Below are 26,750 nucleotides of genomic sequence, written 5' to 3' on the forward strand. Positions count from 1 at the left end.
CACAGTATCCTGAGAAATACCACAGGAAGCTTCAGAAGTTGAAGAAGGTTTCTTCGGCTTGGAAGGAGAGGCAAAAGGGATATGTGCTTCATCCCTCATCAAGGTATACACCTTATCCCCAAGATCCTTCAAGGATGGAGGATCCTCAGACTCCTTGGTGGGAGGTTGTTGAGCGGACTTAGAAGAAGACTCAGGGGCCGTCTTCGATACCTTGGGAGAAGAACTTTCAACATCCTCATCAGTGAGGAAAGCCCTTTCATGACTCCCAGGGGAAACAGAAAGCTCGTCATCCTCCCTCTCATCATATTCTACAGACTGAGCTGGAGAAGGTTGATGAGAAGAAACTCTATTCTCCAGTAGAGACATACGACTGGATAGAGTACTAAATTCAGCCTTGAAAAACTCAAAAGTCCAAAAGTAACTTCTGAAAACCATCCAAAGATGATGCATGATCAGAACCCTGAGTACCATGAGAAGAGCTAGAAGATTGAGCTCGAGAGTCAGGTACGGTGGTAGAAGGAGCTACTGCAGGAGTCAAAGATACTGCTACGGGTGGGGCAGGAGCTAAAGGTGGTGCAGTAGCTTCCCCAGAAGGGGGACCATAGAAATTGTCCCTGTAAGGCCAAAAACCAGGTTGGTTTGGCATAAACCCACCATAAGGGTAAGACTGTGGCCAAGGTGGCTGAGACCATGAGGGTAAAGGTTGTGTGCCCGAGTTGGGAAGCATATACCCACAATAGGATAATGGGGGTCTAGAACCTGGCAAGTTCAAGCCCATAGCTGTACCTTGGACAGAACTAATAGTACCCGATGAATTAACAGGCCTAGCTAAAGTATGAGTCACCGAAGTTGACGTAGGTACCCCCCCAAAATGCATGGCCGAACCTTGTGAAAGGGTCGGATAGGTAGCATTACCAGACACCGTTGTCGAAACTCCGGTCAATGTACGTGTAGTTTGGGGGGGGGGACTTAAAGGTAGTGACCCATCTAGGAGATAGTCCGAACCAGGAATATTTACGTAAGGACTATTCAAATTAAAGTCCATAATAAAATTTACTTTAGTCAAAAAAAAAAACCACAAATAATTTGTTTAGAAATTCAAACTAAACAAGGGAATAAATTTCCAATAATATACACAATATATGAAAAGCAATTAAGCTATTCAAAAAACTTTACAAACTAAACACTTCTCTGTTGAATCTGTAATAATTTGCACGTGTGACCGATGTCGCAGATGGAAATTGAATGGGAGAATATAGGCAAACAGGGGTATATGTCCTGACCAGTGAGAGTACGTTTATTTTTAGTCGGGATTTTCCATCTGACCTATGACGCAATTGGGGTTACACTCAGAATTTATGATGGTAACGTATTTATAGCTATAAAATTGGTACCGTTTGTTATTACAAAGATGTTTTCACACACAATTTAAATTTCAAAGGTCTTCTACTCCCAAACTCATTTTATTTTGCGCTGTTAAATAAATATTGAATATATAATCCTTTTTTACAAAAAAAGTATGAAAGGGGAGAGTTAACATGAAGGCAATTTTTTTAACATAATTTTTGTTTCTAAATGCCTATGTTATTCCAACAAAAAAGTTTGATTCGCAATGATTTCAAAGTAATGGAGATATTGCTGATAGAAACAGTTCATATAGGGTTTGACAGACAGATGTTCAGCTTTTCTATGCTCTCTGCTAAGAAAAAAATTCTAAATTCATTTCAACTCCAAAATAAAAAAAATATAATGAATCATAGAATCATAAAACTATGTAAAGTTAAAGAGTGTGAACCTGAATTCAGCAAACTCAATCAAATGGTAAGGTTAAGATTTTATGTAAGGTATACTGCATGGAGTCTGAAGGGTGAATGAAGTCATAAACAACACAATATTGTTTTATATTTAATGATAAACTGTATGAAATAACAATTACAAGATTGCATGAAAATAGATAACAACATTATATATCAACAAAATGACAAAATATTGTAGAACAATAGTGAAATATTTTAAGGATTTTTGCTAATATCTAGAACATAGAATTAACTAGTCTACTGACTAGATCTTTAGATTTCAAGTTAATTTGAGCAATATATAATTACATTTCTCCTTTATTATTGTTGAACTATCAAATGCTATATCCATCATTTCCAAGAAAATTAGACTTGCCATGATCCCTTAGAAATGAAAAGAGAACACATACATTCATAGATGTTTAGTATGAAAAGTGAGTCATATTTCTGTTAACTATCCAGATTGTAAACAATTATTACATGGAAAAGAGAGGAATTGGTGTATAAAATCTTGAAACAAAATTCATACACTTGACAAAACCCACAGGTTTTTCATCTCATAGTTACAGTGAGGATTTCAACGTGGAGAAACAAATCACACCTCATTGCAAGTTTAAGACGATCTGTAGGACTGGTTTATTGTGCAATGAGGAACACAGCTGCTTGGTAATATCAACAAACTACAGCATATAAGAGGCAAACAAATCTAACAAATACAGGCAATATCACTTTAAAATATATAATGTATGTAAGTTCAAATTTTTGTTCTAAATGTATTACTTGTGTAAAAAGAGGAAATGAAGACCCTACAGTATTAATCTGTATTTCAACTAAAGCAGCAAAATATATTTGTCATAATAGGCAACCTTTTCACAATGAAAGATCTTAGTAGCATGATTGTAAAAATCTACACTACTAGGAACATATCTTAAAGACCTTTTAGGCTACAACTATCAAATAGAAATATATAATTGTTGATTTACCATTTGCCGTATTTCATTTATTTTTCGTGGATTGATGAAACATTGTTTTATTAAGGCTATTTGATTTCATGGATTGAACAAATTTTGCACACAAGCCTTTATGAAAATTGCATTTGTGTGTAAGACATGGTTTACCTCAAACCATAAAAGCTTTGAAACTTAGTAACCTATGAATAATTATTAATTCACAACATCAAAAAATTGATCAACAGTTACTTGCATATATTGTTAAAAATATCAACTTAAAATATTTGTTTTCATAGTAAATAATGTCCATATGTCAATTTCTACAGTTTGGTAGTTTCAAGAATAATGTCTTAATAAAGTAAAAAAAAAACTGTTATTAACTGACCCATTTTATATACAAAAAATTACAATATACTGACTAAAAATCTGTTTTTAAATATTCATTTGAATGAATTGTATCTTTAAAAAAAAATGCTAATAATATTATATCAATACATCCGATACTTATCTAAATGTTGAATATCAATAAACTTAATAATTGAAAGTCATAAAAGTTTTATTGTAACAGTAGCTTTTGTCTGCTAATCTACCCTTAACCCATTTTCTCCCCCTCCATGGGATGAGTTGTGGGCTTCTACTCACCCTAATCCCATTTTCTCGCTCCCCCATACATTAATATAAATGCCATTTATAAAAGCTTTCAAGGTAATGTCATAGTTTTTTTTTCAAAGAAAATCATATGTAGTACACTTTGCTCACTCAACTACCTGACAAGACTTGAAGACAGGACATCTTAAAGCATACAAATATCAATCTACAAGAGGTAAATTTAGACAAACAGAAAAAAAACACAAATTCCAGATGTACCCAAAGACTGGTATAATTATCTTTAAAAAATTAGCATCAAATGCATTGTTATATATATTTCAGACAAACTATAATTATTTGGGCAACCAAGAAATTCATTTGAAAATGAAAACAACATCGGTTTTGTACCTCATCAGATGAGAATTCATCACTATATTTCATTTATTAAATTTTATTCCTCAGATTCATCATCAAAATGTCATCATAAATGAAACTGAAACAACAGGACATTGAATATTTATATATCCTGAATCTCGAAAACAACAGGACCTTGAATATTTATATATCCTGAATCTCGAAAACAACAGGACATTGAATATTTATATATCCTGAATCTCAAAAACAACAGGACATTGAATATTTATATATCCTGAATCTCGAAAACAACAGGACATTGAATATTTATATATCCCAAAACTATATCCAGTCGCTTTAATTAATCTAATAAAAAAATAACGTCAATTTATCTACAAGGGCTTAAAGTAAACATTTATAACATTTATAAATAACTTAACTACATGACATAGAACACTCTGTCAGCAAGACTTCTTAACCATAAATATTCACAACAAAGTTATCATAAATTAATTAACATGAACATACAGGCCACATTTGTACACACAATTAATAATAACCAAATACATTCTGAAATAATAAAAAGAATGTAATTTATTCTTTGACCAAAATACACTGGTGATAAATATCCACATGTCTATGGTGTAAAGCCTATATTTATCTTTCTAATGGAATGCTTTAAGGTCTATATATATCCACATGAAATATCAAAAATATTATTGCATTTGATGTGAATCAATTTCACAATAAATGGTATTCCAAAGACACGATTTCTAATTTCTGGCCACCAGTAACCTTAGTTTATCTTTACATTTGTTACGAAAAAATTAGTCGAAAATTTTATGTAAAAAATAAAAAGATAATGGCTGAAGGCTCATTGACAAAATTTTATAGCTTAAAAATGCACAAAGTTTGTAGAGATTTGTCACATTATGAGAAGCTTTGTATTACTTGTATGTTTGGTAATATATATTAAAGGATTTGTATTCAACAGAGACAATTCTAACAAATAACAAAAATGCATTTTCTATTTTGACTAAAGACTAAGCACTTGAAAATTATACTGCATCATTCATGACTTGCACGTACAATTTCTCTAAAAATGGCTGAATTAGGGTTTATGTTCAATTTTTTTAAGCCTAACTATGCACAGAATTCATTTATATGGATTCACCCTGAAACAACTAACGAAGTTAAGCTTAGTATAATCATTTGTGAATATCACTGTCAAGCCTTTTGAAAGCCTAAGAATCACAGCCGTGGCGGGAAAAATAGTTCCATGAGCAAAAGGAGAGATCATCTAAGTGGTGGTGTCAGCTCAACAGGTGTCGGAACTTTTCTATTGAATGAACACTGCTTGATAATCTGAAATAAAGTTAATGCAAATTTTTTGAAACTAAAAATTTTCTGTGAACTGAAACCATGCGATGACTTATAGTTGTTAATTTCTGTGTCATTTGGTCTCTTATGGAGAGTTGTCTCATTGGCAATCATACCACATCTTCTTATTCTTATATTTGTTTGATTCTAAAGTTATCTTCCATGCAGAGGTTTTCTGAATTTAGCATCTCTAACTGCTCTTGGTGCTGTATCTGGTTTATATCTCTCTGAGCATTGGTTTGGTGCATGACTGATGAGAAATTGATATGTACACATGGTGGTGCATCAATTTATTTCTGTATCTTGTTTTTGTGTAATATCTAACTATAGTGTATATTTATGAGATAATTAATCAATTTAAAAACTTGTGCAATAAAAAATGACTACTAAATAAATAATGTAAATACACTTTTTGAGTTTTTTTTTTATTTCCATAAATAATTACGAAGTGACGAGTGCAGATGTTTGAATGTTTTATGAATCATAAAAAAATATTGTAAATTTAGGATTTAATGCATGCATGCATTCTTAAAAAGCAACAATAATGAAGGATTGCTTAATGTAATTTCTCTACTTCAAGTGGAACATTACAAGAAAATTTCAAGGGGAGTTTTTATTACTCGATGCTTCTCCTGATACATTTTAAGCATTAATACTTAGCCAAAGAGACATTTGTCTAAATGCTCATATGGTGCAGTAAAATTGGTATCGTTAATGTTGTTAATAAAATCATCTGATAAGTTTCTTTAGTTATTAAAACGCTTGAACATGATAAAATAAATATTTACTTAACTAAATATCAAATTAACTGACCTGCCAAAAGAATTAAAAAGCGAGACAATTTCAGTACGTCTAAGCTGAAACTTTTTCTTCTGATTTGCATTAATTGTGGAATGTGGTCCTATCTGATCACCCGAAAATAATATTTTCAAAGCTGTGCCCATGCCTTGTATCTGTAAATAAAAATTAGTGATAAAAATGAAGAAAAATTATCACTTTATAAATTAATTGCATCTGAGGAGCTTTTCTGGATTTACCTTCATCAGGAAAGCTCCAATCTAAACGAAATCAAGGGATGTATAAATACTTGAAAAGCTGTATAACCAAAAGGAACCTAAACTGACTAGCCAAACCATTTAAGGTCAACTTTGTCTGAGGGAGTTGCCATAAAAATCAAAGGCTTAATATTAAATACAATATGGCCCCTATTTCTATCTTAACACCATGATTTACTACCTCAGTGTATCATGGTAGTATGTTTAGCCCTACAGCAGAGATCTTGGGTTCAATCTCAAGCTACATTTAACAAATTTGAAAATTAGTGTTTGCCTGATCTCTGTAAGATGCTCCTTTAATATTATCTAAATGCCATGAATTCTTTTTGATTGCATTTACCTAGTTCATTCAGTTCCTTTATCAGTGCTTTCATAGTGATGGAAACTTAATAAAATCCGCTCGCTGTAAAAAAAAAATCCTGCTTCACAAAGTTCAATTTGACAAAAAAATAGACAGAACAGAAAATCAAAAGAAAGCATTTCCTATGTCTATCTTTGCTTTTGAGAAAATAATAATTACCTGTAATTTGCCCCATAGTTTGCACTTATCACAACCAACACAATCCATTATCCTGGATACATTCATAAAATGAGCACGGAATTCTTCCTGTTTAAGAAAACATATATCCATATAGTGATGCAGAAAATGCATGGAGCTGTTTGAATATTGGAGGAAATTAATAAGTTGTGTCATTTATGAAAGATAAACAAGTCCTAATTGAAAACAACGTTCAAACTTATGATTGCGTTGGATAAAAACCGCAATTTTATACTTGTGCATGCAAAACAAATTTCTTGGTAGAGGGGTCTAAATACAGCACAAACAACATTTTCCAAAAGACCAAATGAGTGAAAAAGTACATTTTAACAAAACGCATTTGACTAGCAGGTCGAACAACTGAAGTTCTTAAACCCTGCTGACTGCCATTGGCGATTGCCAAATAAACGGATCACAAGATGTAACAAAATAGATCTTATTATCAATTTATTACCAAACAGAAAACAATAAGATATATATATACATATGAAAATCATACTAATTAAACATTTTATTAGTAAAAGTAAATTTTAAATGTTTTATTATATGACTTCAGGAGATGTTTCTTTTCAAGATTTTGATCTTGTGGTAACAATTTCTTAAAATGGCAAAATATTCAAATCCTTTTTCATAAAATTTAACTTTTAAAGATGTTATAATTCTCTATTGGATGGTTCACATATAATATAAGACTTTATTTGTTTTACCTTTAATTTCTTTGCTTCTTTGTGATCACCTTGAAATAATTTACTTTCATCAAACTGATCTGGAGCTTGTCTAAAATAAAGCAACAAATAATTATAAACTGGCAGTCTAAATAAACAGTTTTTTTCCTTTATTGAACATAAAATCCTGTATTTCTCTAAGTAATAAGTGGAAGCTCAAAAGTTATTTTGAATTTTTTATTACAAAGGTAACCTACTGGACTTTCTGACACAGGGGTATTAAAATGAATCAGTTGAAAATCTTTTTATTTTTAGAAAATATGGTAGTAAATTGAAATCCAACTACTGGTAATCATACAAACAACCTGTGTAATATAAAAGTTCTAGCTTGAACACTGTAGAAGATAGCAAAACAAGCCATGTAACAGAACAATACCCAAAGTGCACTGCGTACAGTTGCCAATGTTCTGTATAAACCCTCTGAGTTTTTGTACCTTTGAAGGTATAACATTTCTGGCTTTCTGTTTGTTGGTAACTTGGGTCTTTAGCATGCCATGATAAAAGTTACTCAAGAAACGTGTGTTGTTCACACAGAAATTATATCAAATTTGTTTTATAAAAACTTACTGAATAACAGTTAACAAATCTCTTACTCCACTTTTAACATCCTTATCCTCTTCTTCATTTCCTGTGTAAAATTCTTCCTGGAATAAAAAGTGTATATAAACAATACCATACTTATAATTTTAACTTGCACAACAAATATTATCACTATCATTCACTTGTCCAGTTCTCCACTTTTTTCCAACATTCCAATGTCCCTTGGCGTAGCACGTTTTATCTGCCCAAGGGAAATAACTCCAATAATTTTCTATTTCACATCCATTTCCAAGATATTGCTCATTTAAACCTTTGATATAATCATCATAAAAATCCAACAAGAAATGAACACTTGACAGCACTTACAGTACAGTTTTCCATATAATTTACATTTTCAGGGGCACACCTGTAGTAAAATTAGTTGATTGCTGTTGTGTTGATTTTTAAACATGTGCGAGTCATTGCTGATATAAACCTTTGAAATAAATTTCATTAAAATTTCCCAAGGAATACAGGTATGAGAGCACTTACAAAACTGGAGGACTAGATAGAAGCACAGACAAATGGAAGCATGCCCAGTATTTCTAGGATTCCACTAATTGTTGTGGAAGAGTACAATAAAGCAATATATTCTAGATAAAAGAAATGTTAATTCAAGATTTTTCCCATTCTTTTCATAGTAGACTGTTACAGGCACCATTGAAGGTGACACATATAAAGACAAAATAGAAATGTCTGCCATTTTATCAAACTTTTGATGGACTATCCAATGGGAAATGTTCTACTAAACTTATATTGTTGTGAAGAATAAGCTGATTAAAATGACAAATTCTTACCTCTAAAATATATGGTGCTGCCTTTATTAATGCTCTCAGTTCAACAAGGTAGGCAAAATATAAATTCTTCAGTCTCTGAGGACCCTGCTCTTCATTTACAGGATCAAATCTTCTTAAAAATTCCTTAGTGTTGTGTGCCCATTTACCATTACCGAATCCCAGTTTGTCTACAACAAAGAAATATGTGTTTTTCACTGAACAAATTTACCTAGTATGGTCTGATATCCAAAATCTAACAACATGGTTAAATTCAGCATATAAAAAACACCAAAAATTTAATTTTAGTTGAAATAAAACAAAGGTTAATTTTGGACCCTTCAAACCTTAATATGGACTAATTTGAAAATAAAAAATCTAAATGCACAATAAGATTCAGCATACCATAGAGCCGCAATAATTCAGTTTTTGATGAAATCAAACAAAGTTTTATTTTGGACCTCAATGTACACCAATTAAAAAATGGGGACCAATATCCAAAATAGTAATACAAGGTATTTATTTTCAATTGAAGATTTCTTGCTATTGCACAATACTGTGCTGTTGCACAATACTTAGTTAATCTGTTATATAGATATAAGAAGATGTGGTATTGCCAATGAGACAACTCTCAATCCAAGGTCACAATTTGTAAAAGTAAACCATTATAGGTCAAAGTACGGCCTTCAACATGGAGCCTTGGCTCACACCGAACAGCAAGCTATAAAGGGCCCCAAAAATGATATATAATAATTTACACACCCTGTTTGGTGTGTATCTCCTGCCATATCAGTATTTGTTGCTTTTATATATAAATCAGAAATAACAAAATGGAAAATTTTTGGGAAAAAAAACCCAAAAAATTATGAAAAAAAATCCCCCCAAAAAAAAATTTGTTGAAAAAATTTGAAATTTTGAAAAATCTTGAAGTATAACAAGTATAAAACCCCCCAAAAAATTTGAAAAAAAATCCCCCCCCCCCAAATTTTTTTTTGAAATTTTGAAGATTACTTTCTTTTCAGGAAAAATGTACAATTTCAGAGATTTCCATAAACTTTAACACAAGTTATTGTCTGGAAACTAGAAAAATGCTTGTTTTTGGCCCCTTTTTTGGCTCTAATTTCTAAACGTTTGAGGCAATTACCCCCAAACTCAATCCCAGCCTTCCCTTTGTGATATGGAACCTTGTAGTACAATTTCAGATAGATCCATACACTTAAACACAAGTTATTGTCTGGAAACTAGAAAAAGGCTTGTTTTTGGCCCCTAATTCCTAAACTGTTGGTACCATAACCCCCAAAATCAATCCCAAGCTTCCTTTTGTGGTATTGAACCTTCTGGTAAAATTTCATAGAGATCCATTCACTTAAACTAAAGTTATTGTCCGTAAACCAAATGTGTCTTCAGATGACGAAGACGATGACGATGACGACATGATAGCATTATACAAACGCAAATTAATTGCGGTCATACAAAAACTGATAGCCATGAAACAGACAATAGTGCTAAAGTGACTTTAAACATCAACTATCAATTGATCAAATTTCAAAAGGCCATTTCTTTTGTTTTTCCAGGTACTTCAATGTAATTAAATTCTGATGACTAGTCCACCATCTCTGTTTTACTAAGCTCCTTTCCAGGAAATTTAGAAATTTATGATGTTTTGACAGCCTAAATGTTGAAATACTTAAATTATTGTCAGCTATTCAATTCTCTTGAGTTAACCAACATTTTTACTTCCTTCAATGTGTTTTATTTCAGAATTCCCTCATTGTTAAATGACGAAATTTCATATATGAAAAAGGAAAATAATTTGCTTTAACCACTTTTAAAACTTGCAAGAACAATTCAATTTGGTGTAATGGCTGACTGAAATAAAGTATATGTTGTAATTGGTTAAAAAGGCTTAATATAAAAAGAGATTAAAGGACAATATGTATTTGTTATGTCATTGACCTCATTAACTTCCTTATCCCAATTCAGTGTTGTGATTAATCTTAATTAAGATAATAACTTCCAACAGTGTTTTTAGCCATTATGCTCTCCTCTAAATGGTCTTTAAATTTTCCCTTAATTTTGTTTTTAATCATGTGCAGATTTTTTGTTTAAGGCTGATATCTAATATATTCTGGTAAAAATGAATTTGAATTATTACAAAACTATGTATACATGTTATTTACCTTGAAACAAATAATTTGCTGAGAGATGTAAATTGATTGAGGTATGAAGCCCTGAAATCATTCTGTAGAAAGTCCTCTGTTCCAAGCACAATCCTGTAAGAAATTTTAAATAAACCTCCCTTCTAATCATTAAGAATATATAATGAACATGTACAAAAGCTTTTATTTGAAGAAATATGAAAAGTGAATTTACTGTTGAAAATCTTAAAACTAACCTAAAGGTTTGTGCTGATCTCAATGATATCTATTCAAATATTTCTTGAAATGATAATTTTCTTCACTTTCTATTTTCACTGTGATTCTAATTATTCATTCATTGTATTCAAATAATGATTAACCTAATGAAAGAGTTCATTTGAAAAAAACAAGTCAAATATTACTAGTTTTGTAATTTAAGCACCATAAACTGTAACTACTGTATCTCATGCAAAACTTGCCCATCTTGGTTAAAGTCTTTTTTTAATGAGTAAAAAGAGGCTAAATTAGTACCCAACACTTCCATTTTCATGCAAATAAGACTAAATAGGGGGAGGAGAATATAAGCATTTATCCATTACTTTTTTTCTTTCTACAAGACAAGGTCATCTTTAAAAATTAACTAATTTGAATGCCAAATTGGACTTCAAACAAAGTAATTTCTATTTTTCTGTATAACACCTTGTATCCTTATGTTTTATTCTAGATATGACACAATAAAATTCCAAACAAATGATTTGACATTAAAACAACTTTGATCTAATCTAAACTGCAAGAACATCAGGGCGGTTGTGTTTAATAAGATGGGTGCGTTTTAATGTGTTTATACACAAAATTCATAGTACCAGTAATACTGTGCATAAAACATTAAATGTATGGTGTTTATAGTAATAGTGGGACACCACAGGACATATACCAACTGTTTAACACATTTCTATTGTCGAAGACAATGTTGATCTCTGGATGTCCTGTGATTTTTGTGTTGCTGACTTACTGTCTCATTAATGATTACCCCACATTTCCATTTTTTCATACTGAACTATCATTTTGTAGATGCCACACGATTTAAGGTATAACTCAAATTAATAAAATGATAGGACAAAGCTGTGACAGGTTGATTGATGAAAACTGATCAGGTTCAGGTTAGAGGAATCATTTTATTCCAACAACTAGAATTGATTAGAAAAATACTAAAACCATGAAATATGTATTAAAAACTTTTACCAACACCTAATCCTCTAAATACTAAATAAATATGAAGAAGAAAATAATTACTAAATCTGAGATTTATCTAATGCTAAAAACTGTCTAAATCTCCTATTGTACATATGTCTTAAATAATACCAATTTTCGAAAATCCCCATTTCAAAATGTGGAGAGATTTCCAAATTATATAAGTTTAAGTCATCTTCAAACTTTCTAGAATTGTCAGAAACTAGTATGACTAATTATCTAATCTTCCTATTACCGGTAAGACCATTCTTGTGTCAATACAAGCAAGGAGATTTCACCTTCATATGCAGTCCATAATTATTCTATAATACATTTTATTCTGTGCTGCATTCAATGGAAAAGGCATCTAGTTTAAAGAAGATCAAAATTTTCATGAAATCTTTACTTTGCATAGGAACGTTTAAATAGCAGATATGTTGGTGTTCGATACAATAAAATCCTGCTAACTTCCATAAGTGCCAAAAAACGTAGATTTTTAATTATCATTTTGAGGTTATCTTACAATATTGAGGAAGTAAACAAACTTGCAGACAACAAACAAGATTAGTACAGACTCATGTAAGAATCTCAAACAAGGGATATTTATTTTGTGCACGCTGGAGTGAGGAAAATAAAATAATCAACCATGTGTTACTGACAATAAAACAAGAAGAAACATATTTATATACAATGAAAATTGGTATTGTCATCTCAATTGTTGTATATTATAAAAAGCTGGTTACAGTGTGTTTGTGTATATAATGTGCAGGGCTTCCAGTGGCACAGAGCTCACCTGTCATTTCTGATCTTATATAGACAGCTTTAACAGTAAAACCATTTATAGAGATTAATATACAAATTCAAGTTTATCATTGTTAAACATGTGTTTTAAAAATTAACGATTTCATAAATGATAAAATAGATGATAAGACATAAGAGGGGGGAAGATTTGAGTCATACTTATCAATGTTGGGTCAAATATAATAACGTCAGTGAAGTAAAATTATGAAAGTTATAAGTCTGGGTCAAAATTATTATGGTCTGGGCTTATTTGTGAAAATTTCTGAATTAAAATCTTAAATGCTGCCCTCTACATGTCTTTTGATTATGATGTTGTTGGGTTGTTGTCTCATTGAGGTTTAACCCACCTCTCATTTTGATACAATAGCTGTGTTCAGATGTGATGTAACCATTATTTTAACTAAAATCTTATCAAAGGGAACAAAATTTAAATCCATGAGAATTTAAGTTTTTCATAAATATTAAATTTTAGAACATTAAAGATTTTTTGCTCTACTGGCAGTTGTTTAAGATACTATGTCAATTAATTCACAAATTGTCAAAAGCAAAACTATGTATATTTAGCACTTGGCATTTGGCATAAACAGTTATCTAATTTTAAAGATTGTATGTTGATTTTAATTCATTTTTTTTGTGTAAAGTTTTGTTTCTCTTTTTTGGCTTATGCACTACATCTCCTTTTATGCATATGTATTTCGAAATTTATTTTAAATATCTACAAATGTTCTTTCTCATTACTGTCATTGTTATGTATCAATAAAAGGAATTTTTCAATATACCAGTATATTAATAAGACATAGACCCAAATTAAGATTGTAAATGAACTAGTTTGACTTTTGATTATTGTTGAATGATGTATAATGACCTCTAGTCGCTTAAATCCATGTCATTTGGACTCTGTTGGATAGTTGCCTCATTGGTAATCATGCCACATCTCCTTAGTTTATATTAGTTATGCTATAAAATTCCCTCATTCTATTCAAATTAATATACAAATGACAGATCGGTTCTAGCCGTGCCACACATGCCTACCTTTAAGATATGATGCTATGTAAAAATAACATATCTCAAATAAAGACGAATGGATCATATAATTATTTCAAGTGAATGAAAGTTAAGAACATTAATACATAAGCAAACTAAGAAAATAGAAACAGATTTAGAAAATGATGAATGTAATATATTGATACAATAGTAAATTGCATATTACTGAAGTCACTAACAAGTCCTAAATCAAACATACTCCTTGTAATTAATCTATAATCAAAAATAATTGTTGACGAATCAACTTATGCTTATTCCGGCTTATATTTATGCAAAGAAAATTTTACTTCAAAGCCAATGAATAAAAATGCCTGAATTGGTGTAAACTCTTTTTTTTTTTATTAATAATGTTAAAAATTCATCTTTGTGATGTTCTTTTATATGCATGGTTATTATAACATTTGTGATTTGTCAGTGACTTCTATTCTACATAAAGTGAGTTAAAAATAAATTTATAACAGGAAATTGAAGTGAGAAATTTCAAAAAACATATGTTATGTGTATAGAGAATAAAGTTTAATATTCTAAATATAGATTAACTGTGTTTAATACTGTCATTGTATCAAGACTTTATCCTAAATGTAAAGACAATCTTTTTTAAATGAAATAGAAATAAATGGGGAATGTGCCCATGGGACACAGATGATGCCCCCTCTTGCATATCATATAAAGTTATAAAGGGACATAACTGAAGAACGGTAAAAGTGACGCTACCCAAACTTGTACTTGATCTGAGTTTTGTGGTAATAAGTATTGTGTATAAGTTTCATAACATTTGGTTGAGGCTAACTTAATTTAGAGAATGGAAACAAAAAACTCAGCAATTTTTCCATTTGTAAAGGGGCATAACTCTAGAACAGTAAAAGTGACACCACCAAAATTCAAACTTAATCTGTATTTTGTGGTAATAAGCATTGTGTATAAGTTCCATAACATTTGGTTGAGGCTAACTTAAGTTAGAGAATGGAAACGAAAAAAATCAGCAATTTTTCCATTTGTAAAAGGGCATAACTCTAGAACAGTTAAAGTGACACCACCAAAATTCAAACTTGATCAGTATTTTGTGGTAATAACCATTGTGTATAAGTTTCATAACATTTGGTTGAGGCAAACTAAAGTTAGAGAATGGAAACTCACTTTGGGACGTACAGACATAAAAATTAATGCCCCTCCGCTGCGGTGGTGGCATAAAATTACAAAAATAAAACCATTTGATTTTATGGAGTATCACTTTCCACTGCTCTTGGACATCAATTTAAAATTCTTCAAGACAGGTGTGTCTAGCATACATCTAACTTCCAGACCTATGAACTTTTTTTATCCTTCATTCAAATTAAGATCTCATAGATATATATACAATTTATTAATGCTATAATTCCTATTTAATCTTAGGAATAAAGGACAAACTTTTATGGCAATAAATGGCAGACTTCCCATGCTATGTACTAGTACAATGACAGTATATAAACATCAATTTAAAATCAGCTCATTATTTTGATTTATAATAAATTGGTTACCTGCAAGAGACTGTTGAGGTGAATAAGGTGTACTCTCATCTTCTTGTGGTCTAGAAAATAATACATTATAACATTGTAATTCTAAAGCAAATTTGCAAAACAAAATTTGAAAACTATGTTGAAACCCTTTGTATTGTCTTTATGCATTTCTTTCTCTGTGTGTTTATTTTCAACCTTAAGTATGATAAATGTTTATAAATTGCTATTTATATTACCTGATAAATTATCACATTTATGACATTTTTATTCTTGAGATAACTTTTCATATGTTAACTAGATATTTCATTTTCTCTCTTAGGAGAAACATAACTGAGTAAATAAACATATTCTTTTGATGCTAGTTAATCAATGTTCTATTTTTATAATCAAAATTTTATGTGCTATCATTTTATTTTCTCAATTCCTACTTGAAGCAATTTTCTTCATAAATACTCCTCCAGATCCTATGTGCTGATGGTCCTTTGTATCCCGTGTATCTTTCAGGGTTAAGAAGTAGGTCAACATAGTCACATTCTGATGAATTGTCATCTACAAAAGTATATCAGATGTTCACTGAACAAAAAATACAAAAGTAAATCAGATGTTCACTGAACTAAAAATACAAAAGTATATAAGATGTTCACTGAACAAAAAATACAAAAGTAAATCAGTTCACTGAACAAAAAACAATATCATGCTTGAAATCTCATTTCCACTGCTTTAGTACTTTCTATTATGTCATGTTAAAGGAATCAGATATTATCTTGTAAAAGGAATCAGATATTATCTTGTTAAAGAAATCAGATATTATCTTGTTAAAGGAATCAGATTTTATCAGGTATGAAATTGCTATTGCTTAGAAGTGAGTAAGTATAGATTACAGTCAGATTTGTTTTCTCTTAATCAAATTTATGACTTTTGAACAGCGGTATATTACTGTTGCCATTATATACTAACCATCAAGTTCACAGAATGTTTCCTGTGTATCATCATGCTTAGTCCAGTTCCTCAGTGCTTCTTTTGTGGAGTCACTAAAATACAAAATATAAAATATAAATATCCAATTTTCAATGTTATTAATTAGTGATAGCAAATTCTTCTTAGATATGAAATTTTGTTGAAACCAGAGTAATTTGAATGAAACATATTTTCACAGCCCTTATAAAAAACATTTTGCGGGTTATCATTGATATTTATTACAATTTTCTTTGACATTCTAGCACATGTATCTTGTGATTTCTTCACAAAAACTATGTTTTTACTGCAAATTATTTGCCCAATTCACAAAAAATAACATGTTCATCTACATATGAGGCACAACAACTGTACACAATTGTGTGCCAGTCCTTCTCATACTTGCATTCCCCAAAAATAATTTCTCAAAATTTTAGATTTTTTTATCAAAAATTTTAGTGTTTCAAAAACAAAGTTTCAAAACTTCAAGAAAGAATTATAATCACACCTGTACAAAATTTCATACTTTTTGAGTTTTGTGTCACAAAATTGTTATAAACAGAATGGTAAACAAATGGACAAGATGAATACTATAGACCCCATATCTGGTACTTTATCCGTTGGCCAAAACTGAAAATCATATATTTGACATTAATGCAAGCAAAATTAGGGCCCATTTTTTTCTTCAAATTGGTCCAAATTGCAATGGTTGCAATGATTTCATGGATGATATTAAAAAAAATTGTAAGGGGTTTTGCAGAACCCTGTGTCTGGCCTGTGATTGCTGCTGTCAGTGTAAAAGTTAAACGTTGACTTTAATATAAGGTGAGTCCACTTATCAGCAAAATACAGAATTTAAAACTTTTTCTTTAGATGCTATTTCTTGGTCTTGAAGATTAGCGTCTAAGTTTCATAACAATCTATGAAGGTTTACAAATTCATAATGCCAAAAAAATTTAATCCCAGACTGTCTGTAAATATTAACTGTAAAAAAGTATATCCATCTATCAGAAAAATACTGAAAACGAAAATAAACTGCTTCGCTGAGTGCAGCTGGATACGCCCGCAGAGGTCCAACCCTGAACAGTTGGGGCAAAAATGGACACAATATTCAAGCTTGATACAGATCTGAATTTGGATTGTATTAAATATTTGACATATTATAGGTTTCTGAATAAATGTAGTCAAAGAACTTGAAATTGGTTATATGAATTGAATTTATATTCAATTAAAGATTTCTTGCTGTTGTGCAATACACTGTGCTGTTGCGCAATACTTAGTAAATCTGTTGTCAGACTATAAACAATTAAAGTTCAATTAATTCTCAATGTCATATTAGAAATTTATGAAAATGTAAAGGGAGCTTATAAACAATTCACCAAAGTTTCATGAGAATTGCTGACAGCATTTTTGAGTTATTGTCCGAAAACTGGAAATCCCCCCTTTTTTAAAGAATAAAACCCCATAACTCAGAAATGTAAAATGTAAAATTTATAAAATTCTAAACAGAGCTTACATCAATAGCTATAAACAATTCACCAATGTTTCATAAGAACTGCTGAAAGCATTTTTGATTTTTTGTCCGAAAACTGGAAAATCCCCCTTTTTTTATGAATAAAACCCTGTAACTCGGAAACGTAAAATCTAAAATATATAAAAATCGAAAGAGAGCTCATGACAATAGATATAAACAATTCACCACAATTTCTTGCAAGTTGGTGAAAGCATTCTTGAGTTATTGTCCGAAAACTTGAAAATCCCCCTTTTTTTAATGAATAAAACCACATAACTCGGAAACGTAAAATCTAAAATTTATAAAAATCAAAAGGGAGCTCACGTCAATAGATATAAACAATTCACCAAAGTTTTATGCAAATTGGTTAAAGCGTTTTTGAGTAAATGTCCGACATGTTGACAACGGACAGACAGACGGATGGACGGACAGACGGACAACGGTATACCATAATACGTCCCAAAAACGGGCGTATAAAAATAAATGTAGATAGTGTCCACATGTGGACACAGATCATGCCCCCGCTTGCATATCATATAATTATAAAAGGGACATAACTGAAGAACGGTAAAAGTGACGCTACCCAAATTTGAACTTGATCTGAGTTTTGTGGTAATAAGCATTGTGTGTAAGTCTCATAACATTTGGTTGAGGCTAACTTAAGTAGAGAACAGAAACTAAAAATTCAGCAATTTTCTATTTGTAAACACGCATAACTCTAGAACGGTTGTGTATAAGTTTTATAACATTTGGTTGAGACAAACTAAAGTTAAAGAGAACGGAAATGGAAAATTCAGCAATTTTTATGTTTATAAACGGACATAACTCAAGAATGGTAAAAGTGTCGCCACCAAATTTGTACTTAATCTGTATTATGTATTAATAAGCATTGTGTATAAGTTTCATAACATTTGGTTGAGGCAAACTAAAGTTAGAAAACGGAAACAAAAAATTTGTACTTGATCTTAGTTTTGTGGTAATGAATATTGTGTATAGGTTTCATAATGTTTGGTTGGGGCAAACTTAAGTTACAGAATAGAAACTAAAAATTTTGCAATCTTTCAATTTATAAAGGGGCATAACTCAATAATGGTTAAAGTGACACTACCCAAATTCAACTTGATCTGTGTTTTATCAGTGGAAGTCAAAATTAAACATTGCATTGTATAAAGCATTGATTATGGTTGATTCAACTATAATCATGGACAAAGGAAGATAACTCCAATTTTGAAAATTACTTGATATTTAGAAGAAAATAAAAATTTTGCAATTTTTCAATATATAAAGGGTCATAACTCTAGAACGGTTAAAGTGACGCCACCAAAATTCAAACTTGATCTGTGTTTCGTGGTAATAAGCATTGTGTATAAGTTTCATAACATTTGGTTGAGGCAAACTCAAGTTAGAGAACGGAAACCAATTTTGGGACGTATGGATGGACGTTCTTACGTACAGACGGACAAGGGTAAAACTTAATGCCCCCACCTATACAGCGGGGGCATAAAAATATTTTCAAAAGTTTGCTTCAGGCAATATCTCTTATTCATAAATAAATGGAAAATGTGTCCATGGGACACAGATGATGCCCCCACTTGCATATAACTTTATAAAGGGACATAACTAGAGAACTGTAAAAGTGACACCACATAAATTCAAACTTGATCTGTGTTTTAAGATAATAAGCATTGTGTATAAGTGTCATAACATTTGGTTGAGGCAAACTAAAGTTAGAGAACAGAAACAAAAAATTCAGCAATTTTGCCATATATCACCTTTTGCATGACAATTGTAATAAAAATTTGTATAGAAATAGTTAGACTGATTTTTCATAATATGAATGAAGTGGAATTTAAGTTTTATAGGATTGCAAGTATGCTTTATCTAACCACCTTGCACTTTCACCACTTGACTGTTTTTACAGAAGCTTGATAAAATTTCTGACCAGTTGAACAGTTTGGTTTGATAAAACAAATTGCAATTTGGTCAGAATTTTGAATAAACTGCAATAGGTGGAGAGCAACACTTGCAGTCAAGTCACAGTTATGGTATATCCAAAGATATTAAAGAGTGGCCTTTCTCATAACAAATAGGAAATGAAATAAAAACAAGAATGTGTCCATAGTACACGGATGCACCACTCGCACTATCATTTTCTATGTTCAGTGGATTGTGAAAATGGGGTCAAAACTCGAATTTGTCATTAAAATTAGAAAGATCATATCATAGGGAACATGTGTACTAAGTTTCAAGTTGATTGGACTTCAACTTCAGCAAAAACTACCTTGACCAAAAACTTTAACCTGAAGAGGGACAGACGGACGAACGAATGGAGACACAGACCGAAAAACATAATGCCCCTCTACTATCGTAGGTGGGGCATAAAAATACGTGTTACCCTATTCTTACTTGATAGTAGTGTTCAATGCACCTAATTCTAACCTTATAGTAGTGTTCAATGCACCTAATTCTTACCTGATAGTAGTATTCAATGCACCTAATTCTTACCTGATAGTAGTGTTCAATGCACCTAATTCTTACCTGATAGTAGTGTTCAATGCACCTTATTCTTACCTGATAGTAGTATTCAATGCACCTAATTCTTACCTGATAGTAGTATTCAATGCACCTAATTCTTTTTGTTCTTCACATGACTCAGTCTCATCTTGAGCTTCTTTGGAATACTAAATAAATACAGGTCAAAGATCAACATTAACAACTTCTACTCATTTCTAAATTATTTTGCCTATATGGAAGATTATAACTTTGTGTTGAAGGGAAAATATTTTGGTTTAATTTGTTAAATATCTTGTTCCATTGCACACACGACTTTTTTCTTTAAAATATTCTTTGTTACTAAAGACCTCCCATCAATAGACAAAAAAAGACAAATTTTCAATCTTAAAGATCATTACTTTAAAAATTGATAGTTTAAAGAAAAAGATTAATACAACTATAATTCTATAATGTGCGTGTGAGTGCTTAAGGAGTTAAATTTGTTTACATTGTGCATTGTGAACTTATAACATTGTGTTGTATTCAGCAAAGAAACAAATTTAGACAATAATTGAGTTATCTCCCTTTGTTATAGATAGATTCATGCACTACTTTCTGACAAGTATGGTAATACACATCATTTGTAAATTAAATATCCGAGTCCTGTAAATTCAGAAATTAATGTGCGCATTTAATTTATTATTGCAAATCACTGATTGCTTGTTTAAAAAATGCGAGATCTAATTAATATGATTGCAAATATTTTGCGAAGGAAAATCACTACTGAAATTATGAATGCGCATTTGTATTATTGCAAACCTGAAACTGTTACTATAATTGAGTTATCTTCCTTTGTTATACAGATAGATTCATGCACCTTGCACTACTTTCTGTAATTTGTGTACTTTCAATAACATGATTCTTTTGACAAGTATGGTAATACACATCATTTGTAAATTAAATATCCGAGTACCGTTACTGTAAATTCAGAAATCAATGTGCGCATTTAATTTGTTGTGGCCTTATGTCCCACTGGGGATGAAGAGGATAAGTATGTAAGTAATTTAACTTATTATTGCAAATCACTGATTGCTTGTTAAAATGCGAGATCTAATTAATACGATTGTAAAAATTTTATGAAGAAAAATCCCTACTGAAATTATGAATGCGCATTTGTATTATTGCAAACCTGAAACTGTTACAATTTTACATTAACAAGCATTCTGTGAGTATTGCCTGGCAATACATAGTCCCCTACCAGTTAAAAACTCATTGTACTGGAACAAAATGCTAACTTGATCTATAACTTGTCATGGTGTAATTAAACTAAATAACAAATATCAAGTCAATATCTTCAAGCATGACGAAAAAAAATGTGGAAAATTGATTTTTTGAGTGAACTTTTCTAAGTCCAAGGAACCATAACTCTGCACAAAATCATCAGACCGGTACAAAATTCGAACTTGATCTGTAACTTGTCATGACAAAACTATATATCAATTATCAAATCAATATCTTCATCCATGACGAAAAAAGGGAGGAAAACTGATTATTTGAGTGAATTTCTAAGTTCAAGGACCATAACTCTGCACAAAATTATCAGACCAGAACAAAATTCAAACTTGATCCGTAACTTTTCATGATAAAACAATACACCAAATATCAAATCAATATCTTCAAGCAAGAAGAAAAAAAGTGTGGAAAACTGATTTGCAGAACTGACGGATGGACAGACAGACAGACAAAGTGCAAACCTAAAGTCCCCTTCGACTTCTTCGATAGGGGACTAATAAAAACATCTCAATAATTTCAGAAGGTAAGAGTTCCATATGGCACCCCCACCATACTAAAAGAACACAATATTGTATTACAGTTTATTCCGTGGGGGTGCCATATGGAACTCTTTCCGATGGCTGAAATAAAGGCCTAGTTACTGTATAGATTTTATTGTTCTTTGTGCAATCTTTACCTAATAACCTCAAAATTCTACCAAATTTCATATTCCTACCCTCAATGATGAATAAAGAGATGAAAATCTTTTCCAATTTCATGTGTCTTTCAAGAGAAATAAAGATGTGAATTGTTTTATGTCCTAGTTAGAAATTTACCTTCTTTTCAGTTGGTTCACTCCCTTTTAAACCTGGTGGGATTTCATCCTGAAAAAAGCAGAAACATGTTTTTAAGAAAATTTTAATGTCAACTTACAAAGTTTAATCATTACTCAGAAAAACCAATATATGTAAAAAAAAAAAAAAAAAACCAACATTAAAATAAAACATCATAGCTACCACTCTTTTTATATAAAACATGTAGTTTTATATTAAAACAAAACCCATTTATTAGTATACATTTTTGTTAATCAATACATCAAGATTACTATTTACATGTTATAACAATAAAACATGAAATCTATTAGTTCAAATATGTTTGTAAAGACCTTTTAAAATTTGTGTTGGCTTTCCTATTGCTAGTTTGTTTTTTATTGCTTTCAGACAAAGTTCAAGTCATTATTTCTATGATAGTTAACACTTTTACTGATAAAAAGACTTTTTTTTTAAGTTTGCTAACATATTGGAACTTTTTCACCAGTGACTGTTTTCTCAAGTCTATAATCAAGCTCTTATGACATGTACATTTTTTAAGGACCCAAAACAGTAAGATACAATTCAAGAAAATTTTTCACCTTTGTATGGTACTGTTTCCCACTGCAGAGATTGATATATTATACATGCATGATATTTTCATACTGACCTGATTACACATTTCTACATGACAGTCCTTTAGAGCACATCTACTGTCATACTGACCTGATTACACATATCTACATGAAAGTACTAGTCCTTTAGAGCACATTTACTATCATCTGACCTGATTACACATATCTACATGACAGTCCTTTAATGCACATCTAATATCATACTGACCTGATTACACATATCTACATGACAGTCCTTTAATGCACATCTACTGTCATCTGACCAAAATGGGCATGTCTTTTTTAGATTAACCTGCAGAAGAGAAAACGTTAGAACAAGATAAAATTTCCTTTTAACAACATTGTAATAAAACTAAATAAACAGCTGCGCCATGAACGCATGATACGCCCGTCACATTTTTTACGAATAAAGTTCAATAACTTCTCACGGACGGACAACGGTATACCATAATGCATCCCGTAAACGGGCGTATCAAAAAACATGGAACAGATTACTAGAAGAGACAATGCAGTTTTAGAGACTTAAATAAAATCTTATGCTCGGTCCATGGTTTCATAAGCTGGCAATATTTGATTGATAGGCACCTGAATCAGTATAAGTAAATGGACTTATGGTTTAATGGTCATCATAAAGTATATCAAAAAATGATTTACATTAAAAAACAAATTAAAACTGTTAGATTATGTCTGGCTGCTAATTTAAATACAAAATGTAGTACATTGGCTTGTATACACATCTGTCACAAGGTATGCTATTGACTTATACAACTATGTGGTACATGTATATAGAAACATAACCATATTGCCTTCTCAGAATATTCATTGTAAAGTAAAGGTGGAACCATACAATACTAAATGAAAAAAAACAATTTATTCAGTTTTAGACATTTGGTCTGCTTACAAATATTTTTACAAAATAGTGTTATTATATCTACCTTAAAATATCTGAAGTAATCTTTACTAAGTAAACTCTGTAAGCGAGGATATATTTTCTGATTGTTAATGCCGTCTAAAGTCTCCACCTTACACGTACAGTCATCTACTTCTCCTTGTAACTGAAACAGACAATTAAATACATGCTTTTCTCTCAACCTTGATATGTATTAAAATAAATATATACAATGTATATGATGCTTTCTATTCTTATCAGCTGATTAATGTTCACAGGTTGAAATGGTTTGGGTTGCACTTTGAAATGGTTTGGGTTGCATTTTGAAATGTTTATCCGTGACAGCAGAAGTATTTACATTTTTTTCATACTTATTATACAGTGATTGTGATCTTGTTAGCCCATAAAAGAAAGGCACTCAGTCCTTTTATCCTGACACCCTGTTTAAAATAGGCACTCAGTCCTTTTATCCTGACACCCTGTTTAAAATGCCATTATGTCGTTTTGGCAATGTTCTATAAAAATTGCTCTTTGAATGTTATTATAGACATAAATAAAAACGTAAAACTACATTTGTAGCAAATCAAAGTGATCAATAAATGCCTTAAAGTTTTGCAGTCAAATTTTCCTTGAATACAAATTTTCTGATATGATAAATTTGACAAACAATCAGATTCCAAAGTCATGACTATGTAAATCACTTATTCAAATTAAAAATCATAGGAATTGCTTTTATTAAAACTATTTATGTTGATCTGTAGAAATATATCAATTTCTTATTATATAATTGCTCATAAAAAAGGATGAATTATTACTAAAAGTTGAATGATTATAGTGTAACTACTATATTATTGTATACAGCAACAGCTGTAGGAATTCTCAATCACATTATAAATCTCCTTATTTCTTGTTATTTGAACATATGTCATGCTGCCAAATAAGTACAACTTTTATATCAGTATATAAAACCATTGTACTGTAAAATAACAATATCTGAATTTGTCAAAACCATTTTCGCATGATAAACATATTTTGACATCAGTTTTTTACATTGATTAGAATGTTTTGATTTTTCTTTACATGTTTTTTCTTTCGGTCTATATGTTATACATTCATCATAATTTCTTTCAAAGAAAATACATGTTATGCTTTTATTGCATTACAAGTTTTGGAAAATTATATGGTGGAATACGCAAAACAAGACCTCAGTGTTGCTCACTTCACCTTCTACTAATTTTTTTGTACAAATATATATATATACAGATTCCCCACAATTGATGGATTACCATGCAGGTCTTATAACAAGGAATTATTTTAATCTGGAATAATTTTGAATTCTGGAAAACTGATAAAAAATGTATGATGACAACTAACCCAACTAAAGAGGGTTAGCAATGTGCACATGGCTAAGGTTCAGGGACACTTTCAATGATATTTCAGTATAAACTAACTGACCCCCTTACCCATGCATGCATGGCTAACCCTCCTTAATTGGGTTAGTTTTCATCATACAATTCTTATCAATTTTCCAGAAATTTAACTTATTCAAGATTCAAATAATTCCTTGTTTTATGGTTATCATTTCTTTCTGTTTAAAACATATATAACTGATAGTTTCAGAGAGAAAAAATCAGTCCTGTCCAAATAAAAAACTGCCTAGCTATGGTTGATATGTTCTTTATCAGATTGAATCATTGATGTGTCGATTTGTTCTGCCTATCAAAGAAAAGAATACAATGGAATTTCCAGAAAGAATCTTTTTAGAGGTACTCCTAATATCTAATCATCATACTTTTATTAACATCCTTAATATTCAAGAGACTATTCTTTATTTGTCATGCAAAAAAATACAAAAAAGGATAATTCATTCCTATAAAGTTTGAAAAGATTTGCTTCTCTTGTAATTACCAAATTTTAAATCATTGGAAAAAAGAAAATATATTTTATTTCAGACCTTCCATAAATCATTCCTACAAGGTTTTTCACAATTAAGTCCTTGAAAAGTACTTTCAGTGAAAAAAGCAAAAATTTAACTAACCAGAGGATTCACTGGGAACTTATATATTATTTAGCTCTACTGCTTACATGATGCACCGTAATAAGAAAGATCTTTGTCAGAGACTTCAATGAAATGATTTTGCTCGTATGTTTTATTGTACACATGTGGAAACAAAACTTTGAATTGACTAATTCAAAATTAGAATTACTGGTCAATCCACAAGAATATATAATTCATTCAAACAAGTATAGGATGGACACTTAGTGATAACAATGGCTAAGTATGGTGTGATATCAATGCATTGCTTTATCATTGAAATGATTATTTCATATATTGAAGGATGAGACAAATGATTTTAGCAATATGTTTTTATTCCATCAATATGATTAATACAAAAACTATTAGAAATGACAACAATATTAATCAATTTAATGATGGTGGTACATGTACATGTAACATATTTTCTAAACACCTGCAACAAAATGTTGCATTCTATACTGTTACAATGTCTACTAGTATGGTTTGGTAAGCTGGCATTTCCACAACTGCAAAACTATGAAACTTATAAAACTATATATATAAAAGCAGAATTGCTATAATATCATTTGGTCATTTTTTTATTACATTACCACATATCTATATATATATACAATGTATATAGGTAGTGTTATAAAAAAACGATATTAATCACATCTTTTTAGACGGACATCATAGCATTTATGATTCATGATGAAGATCA

At 30.7% G+C, this 26,750-nt stretch overlaps 1 protein-coding gene across 8 annotated transcripts in view; it reads right to left on the minus strand.

Moving 5' to 3' along the window:
- Positions 1-1,892: 1,892 nt before the first annotated feature.
- Positions 1,893-26,750, minus strand: part of LOC127737342 (ERO1-like protein alpha) — a 28,398-nt gene continuing 3,540 nt past the window's right edge. The window contains exons 2-18 of one of the 8 annotated variants that reach the window (XR_007999400.1): positions 24,059-24,178; positions 23,332-23,415; positions 22,516-22,563; positions 20,519-20,595; positions 16,405-16,478; positions 15,876-15,996; positions 15,469-15,518; positions 13,940-13,954; positions 12,900-12,926; positions 10,919-11,011; positions 8,763-8,929; positions 7,954-8,030; positions 7,369-7,438; positions 6,644-6,730; positions 5,882-6,021; positions 3,966-5,053; positions 1,893-3,883 (exon numbers count right to left, since the gene is read on the minus strand). Coding sequence is in view for 7 of the 8 variants with exons in the window: in XM_052247950.1 (XP_052103910.1) it covers positions 5,002-5,053; positions 5,882-6,021; positions 6,644-6,730; positions 7,369-7,438; positions 7,954-8,030; positions 8,763-8,929; positions 10,919-11,011; positions 12,900-12,926; positions 13,940-13,954; positions 15,469-15,518; positions 15,876-15,996; positions 16,405-16,478; positions 20,519-20,595; positions 22,516-22,563; positions 23,332-23,415; positions 24,059-24,178 (1,302 nt within the window). In the remaining variant the exon portion in view is untranslated. The other 7 variants (XM_052247950.1, XM_052247952.1, XM_052247951.1 and 4 more) reach the window with 7 other exon arrangements.

This window comes from Mytilus californianus, unplaced genomic scaffold, assembly GCF_021869535.1.
Source record: "Mytilus californianus isolate M0D057914Y unplaced genomic scaffold, xbMytCali1.0.p SCAF_4, whole genome shotgun sequence".
Lineage (NCBI taxonomy): Eukaryota > Metazoa > Mollusca > Bivalvia > Mytilida > Mytilidae > Mytilus > Mytilus californianus.